Genomic DNA, 23,877 nt, shown 5'->3' on the forward strand with positions numbered 1-23,877 from the left:
CTCGATCTCATTCAAACCATGAACGACTAGATGCTCATCTGGATATTTCCCCCTTTGATCAGTGAAGCATTGGAGGTTGGAGAAGCATCTTAGTACCATCACTCGATACCTCCAAGATCCATAATAACCCCGACGACAAGGGCCATGAGACTGGGAAGATCATGTACGATGTAGATGATAGTATGGAGAAGGAGAAGAAGAAACCTGATCCAATGGAAGGATTGGTCCGGGTAAATGTGTTGAGGACATCATGCTAAATGGTTAAGCTTTCACATGAAGCTTCTCTATATTCGTCTTAGTTCCTTCAGCTCCTCTACATTTGCATTAGTTCACTTAGCTTCTCCAGATTTTCCCAGCTTTTTTCTCACACCCTCGACACCTTTGAACTTTCGCACTTCTTCAATAGATCGACTGCGGGACTTTCCTTGTTCGGTCATATTTTCGGAGCGTCCTAAAACGACTTAAAATATTTGACTACCTACGTAGTGCGCATCTCTCCCTTCAAATAGAACATTCAATGGCAAAATAGCCAATCAGATCAAATCAAACCTATCTTTTGAGACGGGATCGTAAACTAAAGTATGAATATAGCTTAGTTGATTTTAAGAAACTTAGACGGTCAAAACATCTGTCTGTCTAAAAGTATCTACCGATCTTTGGGGAGTACGGGATTTGGTTGATTCAATGATATAGACTATGCCGAACTGGGTAAGATTACATTCACTCAGACTTTTTATATCATTTGAATAATTTTATATTTCCAAAGTGTGGATACCCTTATGCAATCACATTGATTCAATCTACTTGATTGGATCAAATTATTCAAGGTCTAGGGTGAAAAAGTAAAGAGTCGAATGATGGATATCTCCGGTGGGAGATGGAGGTGGGTGAGTGGGTTGAATGATGGGTCTGGGGTAATGGAATGGAGACTGGGGTTTGGGGAAGTTCAACTTGGGAAATTCCTATAAAGATGGAGTAACCCAACTTCTAAATACAACATCATCATCAATTCAACCTCTCTCTTTCCAATAAGAACCTCGTATTCTCTCTATACTCTATAGAAGAGTTTCATTCTTATTCTCTCCATTCTCTCCACCTCAACGACAACAACAACACTTCCCTTCAATCCCTTCACAATGGCCGGTGGAATTCCAATTTCTACTACACCTCTTTCAACGGGTTTCCTCCGTGGAAGAGCTCTCATTTTTCCACTCTCCCTCGTCATTTCTCTATTCTTCCTATGGGGTTTCTCCTATGGTTTACTCGATGTTCTCAACAAGCATTTCCAAACAGTCCTTGACATCACCAAGCTTCAATCTACCGGTCTTCAAGTCGTTTACTTCGGTGGCGGTTATCTTCTCTTCTCTCCTATTGCCGCCGAAGTCATGAAGCGCAAGGGTTATAAGATTACTATCTTGATGGGTCTCTCACTTTACTCTCTTGGTGCCATTATGTTTTGGTAAGTTTTGGCATTGATTTACAACGTTGTACCACTCGAATCAGAGCTAACATAATATCCAGGCCAACTGCTCATTTCTCTACATACGAAAATAGAATTGCCTCATTTGGTGGCTTCTGTGCTTGTACATTGGTCATCGCATGTGGACTTGCTACTCTCGAAACTGCCGCTAATTCCTATGCCGTTGTTATCGGTGACCCAGCATCCGCATCAGCTCGTCTTCAATTTTGTCAGTCATGGAACGGAGTTGCTTCATTCATCGGTCCATTGATTGCCGGAAAATACTTCTTCTCGGGTGAAAATGCTCACAACTTAACCAATGTTCAATTCGTCTATCTGGCAGTTGCATGCGCTGGTGCCGCTATCGCCGTTCTCTTCCTTGTCGCCAAACTTCCTGAAGTTTCCGAAGAAATGCTCGAATCTAGCACCGTCAAGACGGAGAACTTGGCCCTCGATGAGTTTGGACATGAAATCGGCCAAGGACCAATCTATAAGCAATACAACATGATCTTCGCCTTCATTGCTCAATTCTGCTATGTTGGTGCTCAAGTCACTGTTGCATCATTCTTCATCAACTACGCTACCGAGAATGCATCTTACTCTTCCTCCCAGGCTTCTAACATGCTGTCCTACGCTTTGATCACTTTCACCGTTGGTCGATTCATCGCCACTGCTCTCGCAACCGTTTTCCAAGCTGATTTCCTCATGATCATCTACTCTGTCTTTGCAATCGCTTTCACAGCCGTTGTAGCTGCGTGGCACGGAAATGGCGCTGTAGTTATCCTCATCCTTCTCTTCTTCTTCGAGGCTCCTATGTATCCTACTCTCTTCACCATGGGTACTGCCAACCTCGGTCGTCATACTCGTCGTGGTGCAGGTATCCTCGTTATGGGTGTATCTGGTGGAGCCGTCTTCCCTCCTATTCAAGGTGCCATTGCCGATTCTGTGGGTACTAGAATCTCATATGTGGTTCCATTGGTTGGATTCATTTATGTATTGGGATACGTTACTTTCCATTGGATTAGACACGGAAGACATATCATGAGAGTCAAGGATGTCGTTTCAGCTGAGTTTGTAGGTGGTGCTGCAGGTGGTGTGGTTGAAAAGGTTCATTATGATGGAGATAAAGTAATGAGTGTTGAGCAAAAGGAAACCATCTAAACGAGTTCCGCTGTCTTTAACGATACTTTGGGAAGGATGAATTGGGATGGTTTGGGGTGTTTGGGATGGGATTACGAACATCTTAATAGATGAAACTTATTGTTTACTGTATATACGCGCTTTTTACTGGCATTTGCCTGGATGGGGTTTCTCTCTTCTCTTTATCAGATGAGATCGAATGAACGGATGGATGGATGAAAACGATACCACGACTCGAAATGGAATAGAGACATAGATTTCTAATAAATTCATATACTCATTATTTAATTTCTTCTCATCTTGAATTTGATGCATTTTTGTTTCTGAGATCTTTGATTCCCCCCACCCCTCCTCCCCAAACGAAAATATTTATGTTAGTAGTTCCTTGTTCACACTCCACACGTGTTGAGTATTTTCCTGTTTCTCTCCCTAACATACTTTTGTTAAATCGAAATTAGCTATATAACTAGCATCTAATACTAGAATTCATCAATCTTGCGACGTATTCGCATTCGAACTTTTCAGCTCGTGTAAATTGTTTCCAGAGGTGGTTCGCCAGGAGTATCAAGCCACTGTCAGGAAGATTTTTTACACACAGAATGCACGATTAACGCCTGTCTCACCACTTCATCCCAAATCTTCTTCGCTCTCTCCCGAATCCGGCACCTCAGGACTCGGCACCTTTTCCCTCGCCTCCGCCAGAAGTTCCGCATACAGCTCCGGCTTTTCATCCTTCAATGCCTGTATCCACGCCAAATGCGCCTCATCATCCTCCTCATCTTCGTCCAACTCAATCCCAAACCTCAACTTCCTCTCCTTCACCAACAACATCAAATGAAGATCCCTATCCTCATCCTCCGCCGCCTTCGCTTCCTCCTCCTCCTCCTGCTCAATCTTCAAATTCCAATCCCGCTCCCATAATTCCTTTACATGCCGTTCCGAAAACCGATACTTCAGCACATCTTCCTGCGATATCGCCCAATCGGGAAGCTCTTTAAACATATGCGGAATCCGCTTTTCATACCCGGATTGAAGAATCCTCCCTAATTTCTTCCCTTCAATCCTCTCTTCGCGATTCTTCTTCATCGCAGCCTTCACAACTTTATTCAACTGCGCACTATACATCCCCTCGATATCATCCTTCTGCTCACCAGCTTGCGCGCGCGTCGCAAATTGATAGATCATTAACCCCACCGTCCACACATCCGTCCGCGCATCATAGTATTCTTGATCCGGGGTCTCCGCCTCCACTCCCTCTTCAGCGGGAATGCGTCCACCCGGCGGGAGGAAATTCGCGGTCCCGAAATCCCCAACTTTGATATCGGGGTATACGGCTCTTCGCTGCTCCGGGGTAGATGCATAGTCCGGCCATTGCAGAAAGACATTCTGCGGCGCGAGATCCATGGTGATGACCATGGCGCGATTTCGATGTTCGGGAAGCGTATTGTAATCGGGATGTTCGTTGTGCAGAAAGAGAATGGCGGAAATGAGCTGCGAAAATATGTGCCAGAGGAAGAGTTCGGGGGGGAATCGACGTTCTGCTTCCGGGGGGAATGGGAGGAGGGGTTCGCGCCGCATGTGCCGACCCATGTTGACGAGGTTGACCATTTCGCTTCGTTTTCGCGCGCTGGCAATGCGTTGATGTCTTTTTCGATAGCCGCTCAGGATGCGGAAGAGATCGCCGCCATCGCAGTACTCGTAGTATGAAGCGAACATGACGATTCCTCGTTCTTCCGCGGCGCCGAATTGGGAAGTGAAATCGAGGAAGGCGTCCAGGGCGCAGATGTTGGGATGCCCGGATTTGATGTATTGCAGATAACAGCGATTTTCGCGGTAGCGTTTGGAGAGCAGATTGCGAGCGCCGATGAGGGTGGGTGAGGTGATGGTTGCTTCGGAGGAGGGCGTGATGGGGGGTGTATGCGAGAGGGGATCGGGTGGGGTGTGCGGCGTGGGGGGCTGTTCGCGTTTGCGCCGCGAGAGACGTTGGTCGGTGGTTTCGGATTGGAGTTTCAGCGCGTATCGTTTCTGGGTGAGGGTGTTGAGAACGAGGTCTATAATTGGGGGATGAGGTTAGCTTGTGGGTTTTGGGTGGGAATATTTTGGGATAGGATGGGATAGGATGGGATGGGATAGGGGTAGCGAGAATCCTCCGTTTCTGGGCATCTCATCTCATCCCTTTTTTTTTTCAAAACTCGAATTCCCTCTTTCCCGTCCAAACCGAAGGAACTAAACTTCTCCTTCCCAATCCACCCCTATATTCTCATACATAAAAGACGAATCAAAGAAAAAAAATAATTACAAACACTCCCAAACCCCCCAACCCCCAATATCCCCTCAAAAACCTGATTTTCCAGCCTCCCCAACCTCGGATCTTCTCTCCACTTATTCCGCCTAATACTCTTCGGCTCCTTCTTCAACGATTGATAATAATGCGCGAGTCGTTCTTCAGATTCATGGATATCGCGTTGTGAGAGCGAGGAGTTTTGGGGCGGGGATGTGGGTGCGTAGATGGATTCTGCGTTGGAGTCGGAGGAGGATTGGCTGGGGGTATCTTGGGAGGAGTGGTGGGAAGAATCGGATGCTTCGTCGTCTGAGGAGGGAGGGTCTGGGTCTGGGGGGTTTGCGGGGGGAAGTGGTGGGGGGAGGGGTGGAGGGACGGCCGCGGGATTGCTCCATAAACCTATTGCTTTGAAAAAACGCCGGGATATCTCCTGGAGGGTTCCTAGTAGTAGGATAATCTGTGGAGGTAGTCTAGGACCCCCACTTAGCGAAGTGTTGTTTTCTAGGAGACGGGTGTAGATTGTGACGATGAGGGAGAGGTAGAGGTAGCAGTAATTAAGTTTATTGCCTATAATGAATAGACGGGACAGATGTGGATATGATAGTAGAGGTTTGGGTTTGGGTTTTTGCTCCTGCTGCATGGTTTTGTTGGATTTGGGTTTGGATGGATGGATAATATTTTGGGGTTGGAGTGTTGCATGACATGTTTTTTTATTGGAAGTGAAATCGCGATCGTGAGTAGCTGGTAACAGCTTGGAGTACAGTCTGCTACTAGTATTTCTGAAAGAAATTTGATTTGTATTAGCTTTGTTATACTTAGATTTGCGAGAATTTCCAGAGGGAACAAAGAGATGTTGCCGCATTTGATGGGGGAAGATGGATTGATGGCTTTGTTATTTGGAAGTAAATGGATTATACATAGATATTAGCGAGAAATCTTCCTGAAATCTGTAGTATTGAGAGCATATTAATCAATCGATTACAGAAATTCTTGATAATCTTTTTTGGATAGCCTTGAATCTTGGGTTGGGGTGTAATCAAACACAACACTTGCAATTGTAGAGAATGGTTACAAAAGTGAGATTCATGAAACGAGAAGTTAGGACAAAGATTGCTGTGAATATATCATGGTCAGGTAGAGATAACTCGCTATAAAATATCAATATATCAAGATGAATGCGTATCTATCCTGAAATTCTTTACACCTTAGTGTTGGTACGTACTAGAGAATTGTCGCATATGATTACATTCGCTTGAAACTTCTGACCCCTTTTATCAACAACAGAGGAAAATGAACCAAGGAGAATATACGACGAGTACATTGTGTATTTCATTTTCTAAATTCAAAGTTTTAATCACTTGTAAGAAACTCACATCCCATCTATCGCATTAATAGATGTGTATAAGAAAGGAGAAAGACGGAAAGTCAACTGGACCTACTAATCATGAGCAAACCACTCTGCGTTTCCCAAATCAAGCAGTGTCATTACAATGCGAGCAAATTGTATATGGTAAGAAGGAATAGATAAATCACCACAGTCAAAAATTCGTTATAATTATTAGACTTTTCAACTCCTTACTACTCCTACCCACGCCCTCTTTTGGAAGATGTAAAAGAGGGATAAAGTGAAAAATCTCATTAATAAAGCGCTGATATAATAGAAAGAATCAATAATGAATACTGGATGATGGATTATGATAAGCGCACCAATTACCGAGATCCTTGACTAGGTAGTGATCAATCAATTGATTGTAAGATTTTACAAGATTGAGGTTAGCGAGAAGTATACTGGAAATATACTTGAGTGCAGGGACTTGTTTCTGGAGACAATCATATGGATCCCCAAGATCTCTTCTCTTGTTGATTCTCAATGTTCTGGTCCTGAAATGATACCCATGAGATTTTTGTGTTCGTCTGTATGAACGTAAGTGAAATTTTCAATTCAATGGCCACTATACTAAACCTAGGCGAATGCGAAAGAGACTAGCTCTTTCAGTAGCCCTTATTCAAGGCCTACTATTTGTGTACAATAACTAGCTCTTTAGATAGAATACAATATTGACATTGAAGACCTCCATATTGAAGGCGTTACGTCATCCGTATCCTTTTCAAACCAGCACGTCTCTTCCATGAATGCGACAAAAAGTAAAAATTGATGGCCGATGATAGCATTATGTAAAGACATCAAGAAGACTATTCTTGACTTTGGAATTTGATGGACGAGAAAGATATAGAACTCGTAAGAGCTTGGAAGTTGAAAAAATATAACGAGTTCACTAGGATATGTTTTGTTGGTCTCCTTTAACCAAAACTTTGATATCCAAGTATCCTGCCTCCTATGCCCTTTTCCATGCCTGTATCTATGTCTATATCCACCAACGCCGTCATTATGAAGGATATTGTACAGTTAATCATGAATATTAGTATACAAATCAAACCATGTCTCTTCCCAAATCATTCATCCTCTCAGCATATTCAATCTGAATTTCCGTCCGCCTCTCAATTCCGTCGGCCGGCCTCGAAACTAATTCATACTCCTCATTCTCCCCTTCCCCTCTCCTTTCATTATCAGCAAATCTTCCATCTGGACTCCTCAATATTCCCTCCTCACTGTGTCCACTCCTCCCGCTCCAACTCTTAGTCGTCTTAAGATTCGAAGATTGCGTATGGATAGTATCCCTCAGAGTCAATTCATTTGACTGATGACTCGCAGTAGGATCACTCCCACCACGAGGAGTTTTCTTAAATCCGCTCCAAGAACCCGATCGTGGGCCTCCAGGTTCACTATCTGAGCTGTGTTCGCTGCTGAAACCAAGGATTTTCCAGCTACGAAGAAGAGGTCGGAGGGTGGCGGTTGATGCAGCGACTATACCAAGGGCAATCTCAATCGTGGACCAGATGAAAACAGGAGTGATAGAATCTTTGTGAGGGAGATGAGATGTTAGTTGATGCAGTGAATTTAAGTGTGTATTGCTAAGTCAATGGAGACGCTAACGAGGAGCAACTTACACAATGAATCTGTAACATTCAGAAAAGCAACCAGATACTTAAGACGAATAATGGTAGCAGCACTTGCACTATTAAGGCAAAGCCTCGTGTCAGTTTCCCTTTGACTGTAAGTACGACGGATTGTCTCCTTACACGATTCCTAAACTCAGAATAACCATGATCGAGAACTTTAAACGAAGACCCATCTTGATTTTCCACAAAATTGGTATTGGCAACAATGCAAAAAGCCAATCAAAGAAAATTGTCTCGGCCGAGATGGCATATGCAAAATTCGCAATAATACGGGGTTCGAGACAAACTCCTGGAGTTAATGGATCCCATGACGCCTTTAATGGTCTGCACTGCACACAACTAATAACAAATGTTATTATTGTCCAAATCCATATTATGGCAAGACTGATCCAGATGACATATTTGTAAAAGGTTTTGACAGAAGTAATGCGAAGGAGGAGCAACCCGACGCTCGTTTTGATTATGGCTGTGCAAAGAATATAGCCGATTTCGACGAAGACTTGGTACTGGGTGTGTTAGAATCCTTCCACGAATTGTAACTCAATGCAGGCTGTAACTCAGAATGTATACCTTTGCAGCATTTATTAACTGATCGTAAGTGAGTTGAGCAGCATGCACTCCAATTCCATAATGAACACCAAGGTATGCAAAAATTGAATCGGCAGTATACGCAACCTGTAAGTTCGATTAGCCAAAGCTTATTTGAGATTCAAACGCCATCATTATATCTCAGGGTTCACTCACCAGTCCGAGAATAATCCAATAATCATCACTTCCAAAAGTCCTCGAAACGATTATTCTCGTATAACATCGCAATCCAACACTTAACCAAGAAAAAAACAGGCCTAGGGTCACTAAGGTCACAATCTGGATCTGTCGGCCTTCCATGATATAAACAACCGCTTCGCAGTGAGTAGCTATTCAGACGTTAAGAGAATCAACCATGATAAGATACAGATGTTAAATTTTCTTTCATCTACAAATTTAAGATTTAGACCCAAGCGGTTCCACATATATGAGGGGATGGAAGGCTCGACTGCACGTTCGACTTCCGCACTGAGATTGTTTTGGCATATTGACAAATCGAGGGGATTCGACGATCCGTGCAGAGATACCATACCATATGAGTTCTGATGTCAAGTTGGGGAAGCTGGGCAGTATGTATGGATGCGAGAATTAGCAAAGTGGGTCCTTTTAAAGAGGAGTTTAAATCCATTTCTGCTTAATTTCCGTCGAAATTCCCGAGATTGGGGCGGAACGGAGGCAAACTAGAGCTTTTTGCAGTAAATACCGAAAGATTCATTATCAGTTTATTGAGTTTTAGTTATGCGATAATAGTGATAATTATGCTCGGTTATGCAAGGGGAAGAATTCTGTAAGACCTGCATCCTGTAAACAGGTAAGGAAGGGACCTCTGCTTAGCATAGTGATGCAATAAAATTCCCCGAGGAAAAAGATCAATCAATTAACAGACATACTTTATCACACACTTGCTCGACTTGCGACCGCTTAGACTTTGAAGGTTGAGTCCTCGGCATCTAATTCTTAACAACCAATTAAACGACGATCCAGATGTTATCCTAGTGGTCGATCTGTGGGCCACGAAACTCAATGCCGGGTCAAGATTCAAAAGCCCCAGAAAGAATGTGTCGTCTCTCCAGACTGTAATTATAAGTTTAAAAGATTCGCCCTCTTGGCAACCAGGGCCTTTACGATTGGCGAGACTGTTGTGTCTAAAGAATTCGACCTCGGCTGACCACTGCCTACTTCATCATATCTAACCCCAGACTTTCTGGCAAGACTATTCTGTGAACCAGACCCTAAATACCAAGAGACTGAATCTATAAAGTTTACACGGGTATTTTTCAAAGGGTTCTTTCCGTGGTAGAATTGGCTAGTTAGGTGGGGTATCGAGAGATCAGCTCTTGTATTACCCGAATACAACTAATAGCTCAATAGCCATTCTCCGTACTTAGAACACTAAGAATCAATATCTTTTGTACCCAACGCAGTGATACACCAATTTGACTTAGGTAGGTCCATGACAGAAGGAAGGGTGGTGCTTACCCATAGATTGGTAAATAAAGTGGAGTATAAAAGATCATTCCTTTTACTGCCCCTTCTAGATCAATACAACTCTTTATATTACCCACTCATGCAATCTATTCTATGACGATTGGATCGTGAATGAGCATACTTACACACGTAATATAATTCAATTTCATCTCCACAGGCACCACAAATGGAAAAAGTAGGGTTCATTACCGACCCGTAACGTTCAGACCGAGCAATTGACAGCTCCTTTGCCATCGCTTCATACTCAGATATATATATATCTAGCAACCTAATAGTTGAAGATCTAGAAATATATAATTCGAATAGAATACTGTACGTTCCACAATAATATGACAAATAGACATCTATTTCCCGAAATACGAGTGCCGGACCGAAACTATTCAACGTTCTGGATATTTACCGAGCGCTAGATGAACAAACAGCTCAAGACTTCATCGTCTAGAGCAAACCCAAGAAAGAAGCGCAAATGTCACGTGACTATAATCGTCAAAGCCCCCTCCGCCCATGACTCGACGTCATTTTTCGAACGTCAGATGTATGAAACGCTCAAGTTCAGACCAAACATTGCTCTGTGCAGCAACATGTACAGAACTTAGTGATAAAACGGAACAAAAGCAATGTTTCAATAAGACTTTGTCTAAAACATCTATCACTTCCCACCCCCTTACTGTTATTTCAATATTGTCCTTAGGTAAGGGCTAGACATGGTGTGTATCGGTGTTGTCAGAGAGCAATCGCATGTCGATGTCGGAACTCCAGATTTAGAATTAAGAATCGAGGTCTTTTCTAGCTAGGAAGACGATACGAACTGCCGGGTCACCAAGATAAAGTAAACTAAACCGTCCACATCAACTCCTCCTTCACTTCCACCATCTATAGAACACCTTTTTAGCCTCAACCATAATCCTCACGGAACAATTCCTTGCGATTGTTTACATCATTCGAATGATCCCTCGTTGGAACTCGTTCAATCATGTTCATGAGCCTCGGTTCTCTTGCTGGACACTTCAGCCATCTGATGATACGATACAGAACCTGTAAAGTGATTTCCCTTACAATAAAAAGACTTTCGAGCTCCGGAAGTTGCTCGCACTTCATATTAAACGTTGAATTATTAAATGTTACTTCTATTAATACTATTTGCTAATGGATGATATGATTGATTAAATCAACCAAAGATATCTACGATATTGATTCTATGTGGCCAATTCACCCAAGCACCAAGCTAGATGTTGAGCCATTTTGACATGCCGGGTAGACCCTTCCGACCTGTATTCCCATGATACGCACTTGTTTATGTAGCACTTCCCGATTCAATAATCCTTCCCAGTGAAATAAATCCAGCATAAAGTGACATCCAATGGTATGAATGTTCTGGTATCTCAAATGATAAAAATGTAATTCCTTCCCATCCCAAACAGCCAATGAACACACTTTAGAAGCCAAGCGAACGCCACAAGCAAACTCCTCTCCAGAATCATGTTGGAGGGGTTGGACCTAATTATCCCACTCGCCTTCATCGTTACGCTCAACAGAAGCTCCCTTTCCGGAACTGAAACTCGCTCCTTTTGGTTTACCTCGTCCTCTTGAGATTGAACTGGACCTAGCTCGCTTCTTTCGCCCCCCTAAAACTCCGTTGCTGCCAGCCTTCCTCTTACGGCCTCTTCCGCTGCCACCCGGCGGACCAGGGGTGCCATCTTCATCATCGCTTGGCGTGCTCATTCTGCCTCTCTCATCAATCTCATCATTTTCTGCTGAGACCTTGAAGTCGTGATCTACATTGAGTAGTTCCACAAAGGCTCGACATTGCGCTTCCATTTTTTCCTCAGACTCGCAACTAGTCATTCTACCGCAAACTTCACTCCAGAATTTATCTCCAGAGACGCTTGTTACCCTTATTGGAGCCCGACTGAGATCTTTGGTTGCACCTTTAACTTTTCCATCTCTATTCATCAATCCAAACTGACGACGAAGATATGTACGAGCCTCCCACAAATTCGTAAGCATGATTGATATTGCAGTGAGCTGTTGTAGGCGCATTGAATCTCGCTTTGGTACGTCTGGATGAATATGACCATTTGCATCGGTTTCATTTGCTGGTTGGTCGAGGCTAATGTGAAGAACCTCTGTTTCAATCGCATGAGCAATACCCGTACCTGTACCCGCGACCAGTTTCTCCATCAAATCGATAGTTGACAGTAACTCATCCACGGTTTGATATTCGAAGAAAGCGAGATTCTCGATGATGAATTGCGCGAAATCCAAATAATGTGGTAGATCTTCAATGGCGTCGAGTTTAGCCGGGTCAAAATTAATTCGCGAGCATAGGCTATCGAACAATTTCTTTCGGTTCTTGACCTTGCTAATCTTCATGATTTCAATCATCATCCACAGTTTCGAGGTGAAGGGATTAAGTGTAGCACCATGAGTGTCCTTGACTACATCTCTCTGGTATGCGTACGCAGCCAAAACAGCTCGCATATATTCCTTCTCAAGAATCGTCTCATGCTTCTCATGAAGAGCCCTGTGCTCCCTGAATGCAATGTCAGCAATTTTGCTGGTGGGTGAAGTTTCCAAAGCAATAAGAGTGCAGGCGGTTTCCTTGGGATGAACAAGACCTTGTCTATTTATGCTTGCCACGACCTCTGCAGCAAGAAGTGCTTCCTTATCCTGGCTACCAAGCGCGATGCGAGCAATATCTTTCAAGAATCTCTGTGCGATGTCCAATGCAACACCGTCACCTTGACTGCCGCCCATGACACCCAATTTTGCCTTTGAATCTGTACCAGTGCCGACCGCACCATCGCCACTTTCTTCTGATCGCTTTTCCTCAATCGAAAGATACTCTTTGAAGGCTCTCATCACGATCGTCTCTAATTCCAAATCCTGATCACTAAATACTTGAATGAACGTAGTGTAAACGTTGGCGGCGGAAAAGTTCTTCGGCCAAGATTGACAAACCATACCCATTGCATCAAGCGCATGCTTCCGAACTTCCATAGGCTGAGAAGGAGTTGCAAATGGAGCAAATGTATCAACCATCAGCTTCGAAACCGAGTTGCCTTTCATTTTCGGAAACTCCTTCTCCTTGAAAATTTCATGCTGAGGATCAAGGTCGCAGTGCTTACCACACATGCCACAAATAAGGAGAAGTTTTGTCAGTTTCTTAACAAGATCAGCTCGTTTTGGATCGTTCAAATCGATGCTTTTCATCTTCTGAATACCAGCCAAACTAGATAATACGACTCTTGTTAAGTTATGATAATCATCAAGAACACTACTAATGATCCATAAGCATGCAACAATGTCATCTAAAATAGATTTGGGACTGCGTGTCATAGTTGGCAAGAGATGCTTCCTAATTTCAATGAGGAAACCATGTTGAACCTTGGGTAAACTAGGAAGGACATAGCGGAATATGATGACAACTGAACGATAGATAGCAGCTTCGTCACCGCTACCGACATTTGCAACATATGGTTGTAGTAATTGGATTTGATCAGCTGTGAATAGATTTGCATTGGACTTGGCAAATATGGTGAGTACTTCTAGAGATTCCCGAAGATTTGGTGCATCGGAATCCTCGGAAGTGGTATTATCTATAATTGTCTCGAACATAGCAGCAACAAGTGCTTTGCAGACCTTGAAATTGGCCTCGGGGTATTTTGACTTTGGTGAAAGTAGATTCTGGAGCACTTTGTCTAGCACACCAGAGGTTCCATTCTGTCTTTGAGCCGTCTTGATGATCAGGGTAACATGATCTGAAATGGCGAGCTTTGCTTGAACTGATGCATCTTCAGATCCAGTTATTTTGTAGAAAGGTAACATCCAAACTTCCTCGATTGTTGACCGGGCCAATTCTTGAACACTATCATCAAGGTCGGTGACTCTGTATAGAATAGCATCTGCAATTGAGGCCCTCACATCTTTATTGGTGTTGTTCAAGTAGATGTCTTTTAATAGTTTCATGGCTCGTTTTCGGACACCAACACCACTATCATTGACACGGTGAAGAATACTAGGAGTCATCTCCACCTCAAGTGATGGTACCAGTGAGATGCATTTTCCAATGAGGCCCAATGCCGAATCTCTTACACCGACTGAAGGGTCATTTGAGCACCTCAAAATCATTTGCTTGGCGGTGGGCTCTCTTTCAAGGATGGTTGGATCTGTTTCCAAAACCTGATTTACACTCTTCAGACTCTTACTTCTGACGGTAGCTTGTTCGCTGAACATTGATCGAAGTAGAATGTCCAGCACACGACTGAAGGATGTGCAGAAGGTTGAATGCAACAAGGTCACAGAGTAAGCCAAGCGGGCATGACTTGGGTCAACTGAGCCATGACCATATTCTGTAGAAAACCATTTTTTATCTGTGATCATCATTCTAAGTCGGTATGCCACTTTACCATAGTTCTCCTCAATACGCTCGTGATCAGGATCATTATCAAGAATGTTGTCGTATTCGTCTGTCAATTTTGAAGCCCATTCGACAATCATGAGAGAAATACTGCTTGCTAACTGAGGATCAGCAGAGCAGCGATCTTCCATGAAGTCTAGGCACATGAAGTAAGGTCCGCCCCATGTCAAAATTTCATGAGTATTTGCTTCGTGTTTAAGTGATTCCTCAACCATTCTTGAAAGAGACTGTCCCATGCGTCCATCTCGATTTTCAAGCGAGGCGGCACTCTTCCGAACGTGGAAGTGCAATTCCGAAATTGCTGCGCCCATTGACCCAAGAAGATCAAGGGCCATGTTCTTAGCAGGAGCAGGTGTTTTTTCTGCTTCAGCAAGCTGAACCATTTTGAAGAGGAATAGGCGTAAGAGTAGTTCTGCAGCAGGCCAGTCCGGTGAGTTCAAACATGTAACAAAGTCTTCGACGAAGAGATCTAGCAGATTCCGGTATGGTGTATCGCCATTCTTCGTAGATTTGATTGCTCTACTAACAATGAAATTGACCACATATCCTGTATTCTGTGTCGCACTTTCCAGTAGTGAAGCTCCACAGTCTTTCAGCTCTTGGATCGCTGTGACGTTCTGTTCGATTGCTCTTCTTTCTGTATCGTATCGCCGACGATTATCAGCATCATTGATTCCATCATCTTGACCCTCATCATCTCCAGTTAGAGCATCTTGGGCCTTTCGTCTTCGCTTCTCTTTTGCATCATCCGTTTTGCTGGCACTTGTCTGAATCAGCTTCATAATCAAAGCCGAGACAAGCTGAATGCTTCCCCCATCCGCCAATTTAAATTGCCGAGCGCTCTGTTTGGTAACAGGAAGCTTCTCCAAGGATGTCAGAATTTCATTGAAGATTTCTGCTCTTTCTTTCGGGTTGTTATTGAATACTTGTGCAAGTACATCCATCGCTATGACTCTAAGATTGTCGAATTTGGGGATACCAAGTACGGAGTCTTTCTCTGCATGAGCATTCTCGACAAATATCAATTTGGAGGCTGCATACTCAAGACTGTTGATGACCGTTTCAGATAGATCAATATTGGCCACGAGAACTGCCATGAGTGACAAAAGGCGTCTGCATTGAGCAAGTAAATTAAGAATAGCTTTCTTCTGGGCAGAAAGTAGCTTGAACAATGTTGAAGTCGACCCCGTGCTGCGAAGTTCCACAACCGGGATTATGAAATTCTCCATGATGTTTTTAAAGGCATTCAAAGTGGACTGAATTAGGTCTTCTGAGTACAGCTGCTTCTCGTCACGCCCGCCAGTCATAACTCTGAGCGAGGTGCGAGCAGATTTGAGTCCAAGTTCTGCATTTGAAATCTGTAAAAACAGACTTTCGACATCTGACTCTCCCATTTCCTCGTCGATCTTCAAGTCGAGTGTCTCGGCTTCTTTTAAAGCAGCTTCAGAAAGTTTTTGAATTCGAATTAAGTCTTCCAAGGGAACCTGTTTGATTCTGCCAACTTCAATAATTCTGTTCAAGAGGCCCTCGAGTCGCGTTTGAGTATTAGCCGCAAGGCCGATTCCCTCGTTCGTCGAGATAAGGAAATTGCTAGAGATGTTAGTTTCAGGCTGGAATTGATTTTCGGCTTCGAAAACGTCTTGAAGATATTCTCGAAGGTTTCGCGCGGCAATATCGGCCTTCTCTCTTTGGTCGATCACTCCGGAAACATTCCCTTCATATTCATCGGAGCCCGCTCGTCTTCGGTTCTTAGCAGGACTTTCAGGCGAGTCTGGAAGAGGTTCTACAACTTTGTACTCTTCTGGTTTTATCTGTAATTGTGGAATGATAACGGATATGCCTGGTTGTGAGGAAGAAGGTGGAATATTCTGACTTTGCTTGCCATCCTGAAAAGCGGCTGGTGCAACTTGTGGAGGAGCAACCGACGATTGAATATGCGATATTTTGGGACTGATCTTCATGACATGTGAATTTGACGCAGGGCTTGGACTTTGTTTGTGAATAGGCGCAAGTGCCTTTGGCAAAGGAATTTCGACCGCGATTTGCGACTTTGCTTTAGGCGGGACATTCGCATGTTCAGCAGCAGGCTTCGTAGTAGTGGCTTCAGAGAATATAGTAGCGTTTGTATTCACAACATGGGCCTGCAAGTTCGTATTTCCATAGCTGCTACTTGGATTTCTCGACTTCGATTGCGACTTGGTTCTCTGCTTCTGGATTTTATGCCTCATAGCTGCCACTTCTAGACGCTCCGCAGTCTTATACTCCACCTTAGTTGAGTCGTATAGCATCTGCGCAAAGGGTGAAAGGTTTGGTTTCAATGGAGTAGCATCAGGAACAGATGCGATCTTTGGTCCGATCTTGAAGTTACTTTTTTGAACGTCAGTCAGATCGAATTGTTTGCTGGATTTCGAACTTACTATATTGTATGGTCTTCTGGTTTGAGCAACTGTTCGAGGTCTTTCAGAGTTCGTTGCAGGCGCTGCGAGGTCTGATATGGATTTGTTGTTTCGGCGTTCAAACTTTCTAGACTTCCTCTGCCATGTTGAATTTCTGCTGCATTTGAAAATAATGAAGAGGAAGAACCAAGTCCTATTGTAGGTAACGGGATGATATCTGTAATTTAAGTGTTATTAGAAAAACTGATAATAGTAATTGGGGATAGGATAGGTTGAAAAGTGAAGAGAAGGCAAGTTACCAGAATTGAAAGGAACGACAGAGGAAAAAGGTGAATATGGAAGAGCTTCGTCGACGGTGAATGGCCGTGGCCTCATTTGACGGGTTTCACTTGTGGAAGACGCGCCATCTGTCCCATTATGGCCATTTTGGTAGTTATAACCATAGCCATATCCGTATCCATTACTTGAATCCATGGTGAACTTGTTCAGCGTAGTGAGGCGTGGATAGGCGCAAGGCCGGAAGGCTCGTAGAGGTGTGGTGGGAAATTGAAGATCCAATAGAATTGATTTACAAGATCATATCGTTGTACAATCAAAAGTCGTTATCCGCAAGACATACTGTTTCTCTTGAAGCATAATAAAGGTTGTCGACGAACGACCAATTCGACTTCACCATTGAATATTATTATTAGTAGCCGTCCGTTACAACTTATGTAGGCAGCCTTGCGCTAAAGATCTGGATTGGATGGGCCGTCACTAGCGGCTTTTTTTCATTTCGACTTTGGGCCTTGCATGCATACCTTGCAGATATAGAAATTTATTTTTGAGGAGCATCAAGAAAACATCAAAACACCAAAATCTTCAAAACTTGACAATCAAACAGAACTTCAAGATGTCTGCAGTTGGATCTCTGGTATTTTGTACGGATTGTGGCAATCTATTGGAAAGTTCTACTGGTAATAAGAACACTATTTTAACATGCGATTGCTGTGGAGCAGAAAATAAAGGTACGCGCAGCGCAATATGTTTCTTACTATTGTGAGAGTGAATAGTACTGATCAATTTTTCCTTCTAGATACTGCTTCACAAACAATCGAGACGAGAACAAAAGAAGCATCCTTCCCCTCAGTATTGCGCCAAAAAAGATCAGTCGTTCAAACGGTAGAGAAGTCTGATTATGAGAACCAAGCAATGAGTAAAACACCATGCCCAGAATGCGGCGCGAAGGAGGTCAGATTCACAGCCGTACAATTGAGAAGTGCGGATGAAGGAAGTACCATTTTCTACAATTGTACCTGTGGAAACAAGTAAGTTTGCATAGTATTGATACAATTGTTCCTTCCCTACTGACATATACTAGGTGGACCGAGAACAATTAATTTGCGACGCACGACGCATGGACATGTTACTTCACGATTCACGAATTAAAAATCATATGGTATGGGGACTTTGATCTGGTGTTTGGTAGGAAGAAATGGTGATATTTCAATGGGCCAAGCACTTTGGCACCAGCCGTCTATTTTAGTAGAATAAATACGACGCGTTTTTTTGGGAAAAATAAAAAGACTTATGCGGCTGCGACAGCTTCCTTCTCTGGGATCAGCGCATACTCGGTCTCTCCACTCTGCTCGAACTCCGCCATATCCAACGCAAGGATGACACTATCTCTCACAACCGAATCCTTATCGTTCAAGAACTTTTTGAGGGTATCTTCGACGCCTTCCTCGTCACCTAAGCTTCCCAAAGCCTCGGCCGCTTCATGTCTCACCATACTGACTTCCTCCAAATTACTCAGAGAATCAGTAAGGGCAGGAATGGATGCTGGATGAGACAATTGTCCGAAAACGAAAGCGATTTCGTGTCTGAAAAGTGCAGATTTATCATGGAGGCCTTTAGCCAAGGCAAGAACAGCAGGGACGGCGGTAGGAAGATCTGGGGGTGATGCAAGATCTCGGAGACCAAACATGGCTCTGTATCGGATGAATAGAGGAACTTTGGTGTTCAAAAAGGTTTCCTCAAGTTTCTCGACTGATAGTGATTCTGAGTTCTCTTCTGCGGTTGGTGGAGCAGGGTCAATAGATGCGAAATCCCTATAGTTAACGATATTGTCAGTAATGCAATGCAAAAAGAATCCCATGCAACTTATGGAGGAACTCTCTCCAGCATTGGAAAATTGGAGCGTATCACTACGCTACCTCTGCTATGTGCATGTTGTGTTCTTCTGAAACATATGAAAGGTTCACTCACGATTGTCGTAGTTTTTCTGCTTTACCAGCGTCCGAATGTGCCCACTCGATGTTCTCAACACTCAATTCGCACGTTTCCCTAACCTCGACCGGCTCATGGGGGTCATCCCTCCTCTCTTTGAGTAACTGCAGACAATCTCTATCTGCCAAAGCACCCAGAGCCTCAGCAGCCTCATGTCTAACCATACTATCTTCCTGTCGATTCTCCAATACCCCTCTCAAGAATTTGGAACTCTCAAGGTTCCTGGTCTGACCCAAGCAATAGGCAAGCTCATGTTTCAAGAGCGCGGATGGAGAGGCAAATGCAGCCGCAATGGCTTCGATGGCGGGAACATTCAAGGGTGAAGATGGCATGCATGCGAAATGTTTAAGGGAAAAGAGGGCGCGGAATCGGAGACCGATAGGTTGGGCTTCTGAGCAAAGGGTTTTGCGCAAACTGAGGATGGTAGCGGTTGTAGTAGTCTCCTCTGGAGCAGGAGATGTTGCTGATGGAGCCATTTTGATAAGTTTCTCTTAATTTGATTCTAAATGATGTTGTGGTAGAAATGTGGTGGTATTTGAAGAAATAGGTAGCTGGGAGGAATAAATTATCAAATGATCGGCTTAAGGCGCATGGGAAATCAAAGATACAAAGGGTGCCCGCACTAAAAGATTCGAGAAAAAATTGTGGCCGATTCGCGGGGTCTATCTAGATTACGTAACATGACACATGCATCTGCGCCTGCTAGGTTTGTAAAAGTGGATCTATACACTAGAAGGAAAAATTCAATATCTCCACATGCGCGAAAGGTAAAGAGAAATACAACTTTAAAAAATGTAAATCCCAAAGGGAATAGCAAAAGAGAACTCGCGGTTGTACCTCAGGATCGAACTGAAGTAGCAAACAACCTTCGTGTGAGAAGGTCGTAATAGGAATCGAACCAATATCTCCGGAATCAGAATCCGACGTGCTAACCATTACACCATACAACCAGAATTGGGAGTTCTTGTTGTGCTCGAACCTACAATTATAATTATATCAACTATTTCTAAACAAACGGTAAAGTATTCATAACAACCCTTACACCAAAATAGATTTTCACATCTATCTCTAATATAGGATCTGATTTAGAATACTAGGTAGTATCTGGTTGCCGTGCTCGAGTCCTGTTACTGAGAGTTTCTAAATGTCTATCTTGATCTTAATTGCTAATAATGTTTGATTGTTGAATTCGAATCTGGTCATTGAAGATATTGAAATATCTAAGCTGATTTTGGATATTAATAGTATCTAATTATCAAATTCAAAATAGATATTGAAAGTATTAGAATCCTTGATCTGAATACAAGGGAAACTACTTGGGGACGGCAAGCACTTGCTGCTGTATGTTGACCAGATATCCTGACAACACGCACAGAGAGACAGTTTGACTTGAAGAGAAGCAAGCCTATGAGCCTATCTCCAAGTTGGTTTTTAAACTGGCACGAATTGATGCTACAAGATATAGAAGCATTTGTCAAAGATGCAATCGCGGATTTCGAATATTGTCCTCCGCCTTATTGTATTGCACTTCGCAATTTCTGTGAGGTGGATAGAGACCTCACTATCGAGGAGGTACGATGTTATTGCTGAGATTCAAAGTTTGTGGCCAGAGATCAAAGAGATTAGGTGGGAAGCGATTAGGCAAATCAAGAAAGGTCTTGTCGATCTTCAAGCCGAACTAGAATATCGATTGGTTAGGACAGTTTTGGCTGAAGGTGGACATATGTTCCGATATCATAAAGACATTGAAGAAAGGCCCCCGAAGGCCCTCCTAGTCTAATCGTTGCAATTCGGATGAGCGGAGCGGCAAGCAAACCTCTGAATGCCTCCAAGGATGTTGACGAAACTATGGATGACGAAGGGGACGAGGTGAATGATACGGTTCGGTGGAAGTGACTCCTGCGAGGCCATGCAACACACAAATCAAGTGGAGGAAATTGCTCCTAGTAATATCTATCTCAAATATGGCATCTGATTTTGAACATTGATATTTTCTAATTGTTAAATTCAATATAAATTATTAAAGATATTGAAATATCTGAACTGATTTTAAATATTGATAGTATCAAATTATCAAATTCAAACCGAATTATTGAAACATGTAATATAATATGAAATATTAAAAATATGAAATTATCAAGTTCAAAACAGACTATATTACAAGATTTTCCTCGTCTGCAACTTATCTCATCCATCTTATATCATACATTAGTAAATATTTGAGCAAGGAATATTTAGACAATATAGCCGGAGATAGATAACCTTATTCTAATTCCTTCTTTTCTCTTCTTTCAATGCGATCATAAATCCTTTAGCGACCTAACTCACCTAGTCTTACGATCTCCTCGTCTGTTTATTGGGTACTGGGTTTCTCTCCTAGCACATCGGACTTAGCTCAGTTCTAGTTTCATTCAATACATTGAGATATATCAAAGTATCAGATCTGTCTGGAGCAAAATATGTAGCTACTGGGAACGTTGGATCTCACTCAAAGAGCATTATCATGGTGTTTCAAAATCTGAGAACTTTCAAAGTTAATACGCTGCATATGTCTGCCATTAACATTTTCTTCGGTGAGACACTGCAACTCCCATCTAGAGTCGCCGTCAACTAACCTCCTAACAGGCTGCGGAAAGCAAGATTAAATTCTTGATAGTAACTACAATCGAAGGGATTCCAGGATATCAATCTATCAAATCACTCGGGTATTTCAACAGATCTCAGTGCGTCAAATAGATTTAGAAATCAAGAATCACTCATTGTGGGACTGTAGTCTGCATTATCGAATCTATGGCCAAGGAGCCTATTACTCTTCCTAGAGATAATTATCTATTTTTTTGCTTTGCTCATGTTCCAGACTCCAAGAACATACTCTAGTTGATGGTGCTCGTTAGTATGAAGTCTATCTAATTCCGAGGTTGCCGATTCAATTTGCTCAGTTTCATCTTGGTCCATATAAAATGTTGTGCCCGTCATGTAACTAACTCTCATCCTCGGCCATACATGATGATTGAGTATTCTATTCGTTGGATAACAACTGAGGAAAAATATTGGCATGGAAGGCCAGGTCTTGAATTCGCCGCTGGAGGATCTAGGCTACGCATCGGGTACCCGCGAGGCGGATCATCTGTCGGCGGGGTGAGAAAGTCAAAATCTGGGACGGGTCACCCGTGGAATATCTGCGAACTATCTTTGGGCACCTAAATACCTTTGTGTTGAATGGTATCAGTATAATATAAGCTTGGATCATATCGAGACTATGAAATGATTTGGGAATAACCTTAAAAATAAGCGAAAAATTGGAATATTCCACATATTCCGCAGATCAACTGCGCATATTCCGTGATTTATCTGTTCCAGCTTTTGAATTACCCGTCCCGGCCACACGAGCGGACCCATCGCGCAGCGCAATGGCTTCCGAGGACGTTGATGAAATGGCAATTTCAACCTCTCGATATCGAGTATATTCCATAGTATTTGAGAAGTTCGTTTTTGAAACATCACCCGCTCGACATGCGAGTGCTGCTCAGGGTGGTGAAAGGACCGTTTTATCAGGTTGCAGTGTCATAGTGTCATTTAATGTAATGTCATATTAGTATGAGATGCCAATGTCGGTGATCTTATCAAGAATTCAGATCACGATCTTGATAGTCTCATCTGAAATATCGTTTGTATATAGGGTTATTGTTTGATATCATTGAGAAAGATTATACTGCTATTATATGATTGAATTGGCTGTAGAGCTTTACGAGTTCGTCAGTCGTATGAGTTTTGTTCGTGTATTCTCAACTGATCATCATACCAAGTCTACATCCCTCGTGCTGCTATCATAACCGCACTCATAGCTTTGCATACATTAGATCAGATGTATAGGATAGGGTTAATAGCTTCGTTAGTGATGAAGTTATAATTGTTGGAGCAATATTATTTGACTAGATACAGTCAACCACTCAATCGTTATAGGAATATTATATGATGAGTTGATAGCATTCGCAATGGCATTTTTAGAAGATATTTTGTTGAAATTTGTATTGAAAAATGTTTGATTGTTCATTTTCAAAAGGGTTTCGATATCGTGATTTTGGATGAGACGAATTATGTAATTCTGATTGCTCAGCATGATGTTGTTATAGGACGATATTTTGTATTAGTATGATGGGTGAATAGTTAAAAAGGGTTGATGGATATGGTCTGACTGTGTACTTTGATATGAAAGCTATTTAACAACCTTAGTGTATAGTCGAATATGAAAGTACCTGATCGATGGAGTCGATCCAAAGCTCACTGCATACATGCTAGATAGATGTCATTGCTTCAATGCCATACCAAACGTTGCTAATGATGAGCCGCGAGTGGTAGTCATTATATCCAGAGCAGCGCTCATTTAACACTAAACTAACACATGTCGATCTCGAGTCAATAGAGAAAAAGGTTAACTCTCACGTATATCTCCCTTCATTCATGAGGGACTGCTCGTATAGAGCATTGCATATCTCCCTACAAGAACATCATTTACAGCGATGAATAGCCTCAAAAATGAGGGAATTAGATACAAAAATACTGTGATTGATGCGAATACTTCTTCGGACAGTCAAGTCATCTCGAACGACGATCCCAAAATCAAGACACATATTTCCTGTCTAAGATATTTTATCTGCTTGCAGAGAGATGCAGACCATTAATTCAAAGTTCTGTGATCTCTCTCACCATTCACTAATGTAAAATAACGTTTGTTTTGTGGACTAGCGAAACACCAACACTTATCAGATCAATGATTGTGGAATAGCATGTTACCACAGCCCCGCGACGGCATAAT

The 23,877-nt window shown here is 42.7% G+C and overlaps 7 protein-coding genes across 7 annotated transcripts; 3 read left to right on the plus strand and 4 right to left on the minus strand.

Annotated features, from left to right (window-relative positions):
• Nucleotides 1–1,136: 1,136 nt before the first annotated feature.
• EAE97_004768 (uncharacterized protein) lies at nucleotides 1,137–2,620 on the plus strand (the record flags this gene model as incomplete). The annotated part of the gene is made up of 2 exons (XM_038875280.1): nucleotides 1,137–1,459; nucleotides 1,522–2,620. 2 exons carry the CDS (start codon nucleotides 1,137–1,139, stop codon nucleotides 2,618–2,620), a joined length of 1,422 nt encoding a protein of 473 aa, XP_038733637.1.
• A 574-nt stretch (nucleotides 2,621–3,194) lies between these two features.
• On the minus strand, nucleotides 3,195–5,520 carry EAE97_004769 (uncharacterized protein; the record flags this gene model as incomplete). Its single annotated transcript, XM_038875281.1, has 3 exons — nucleotides 3,195–4,650; nucleotides 4,818–4,851; nucleotides 4,903–5,520. 3 exons carry the CDS (start codon nucleotides 5,518–5,520, stop codon nucleotides 3,227–3,229), a joined length of 2,076 nt encoding a protein of 691 aa, XP_038733638.1. The 3' UTR covers nucleotides 3,195–3,226.
• Nucleotides 5,521–7,312: 1,792 nt separating this feature from the next.
• On the minus strand, nucleotides 7,313–8,789 carry EAE97_004770 (uncharacterized protein; the record flags this gene model as incomplete). Its single annotated transcript, XM_038875282.1, has 5 exons — nucleotides 7,313–7,800; nucleotides 7,890–7,957; nucleotides 8,022–8,407; nucleotides 8,472–8,576; nucleotides 8,646–8,789. The coding sequence occupies 5 exons, from the start codon at nucleotides 8,787–8,789 to the stop codon at nucleotides 7,313–7,315; spliced, it is 1,191 nt and encodes a 396-aa protein (XP_038733639.1).
• Nucleotides 8,790–11,474: 2,685 nt separating this feature from the next.
• EAE97_004771 (uncharacterized protein) lies at nucleotides 11,475–17,267 on the minus strand (the record flags this gene model as incomplete). Its single annotated transcript, XM_038875283.1, has 3 exons — nucleotides 11,475–16,764; nucleotides 16,815–17,010; nucleotides 17,093–17,267. The coding sequence occupies 3 exons, from the start codon at nucleotides 17,265–17,267 to the stop codon at nucleotides 11,475–11,477; spliced, it is 5,661 nt and encodes a 1,886-aa protein (XP_038733640.1).
• A 418-nt stretch (nucleotides 17,268–17,685) lies between these two features.
• Nucleotides 17,686–18,172, plus strand: EAE97_004772 (uncharacterized protein; the record flags this gene model as incomplete). Its single annotated transcript, XM_038875284.1, has 3 exons — nucleotides 17,686–17,800; nucleotides 17,869–18,100; nucleotides 18,154–18,172. The coding sequence occupies 3 exons, from the start codon at nucleotides 17,686–17,688 to the stop codon at nucleotides 18,170–18,172; spliced, it is 366 nt and encodes a 121-aa protein (XP_038733641.1).
• Nucleotides 18,173–18,360: 188 nt separating this feature from the next.
• On the minus strand, nucleotides 18,361–19,537 carry EAE97_004773 (uncharacterized protein; the record flags this gene model as incomplete). Its single annotated transcript, XM_038875285.1, has 2 exons — nucleotides 18,361–18,883; nucleotides 19,041–19,537. 2 exons carry the CDS (start codon nucleotides 19,535–19,537, stop codon nucleotides 18,361–18,363), a joined length of 1,020 nt encoding a protein of 339 aa, XP_038733642.1.
• A 1,004-nt stretch (nucleotides 19,538–20,541) lies between these two features.
• On the plus strand, nucleotides 20,542–20,841 carry EAE97_004774 (uncharacterized protein; the record flags this gene model as incomplete). The annotated part of the gene is made up of 1 exon (XM_038875286.1): nucleotides 20,542–20,841. The coding sequence occupies one exon, from the start codon at nucleotides 20,542–20,544 to the stop codon at nucleotides 20,839–20,841; it is 300 nt and encodes a 99-aa protein (XP_038733643.1).
• Between the last annotated feature and the right edge of the window lie 3,036 nt (nucleotides 20,842–23,877).

The sequence above is a fragment of the Botrytis byssoidea genome (genome assembly GCF_014898295.1).
Source record: "Botrytis byssoidea strain MUCL 94 chromosome Unknown BBYS_008, whole genome shotgun sequence".
NCBI lineage: Eukaryota > Fungi > Ascomycota > Leotiomycetes > Helotiales > Sclerotiniaceae > Botrytis > Botrytis byssoidea.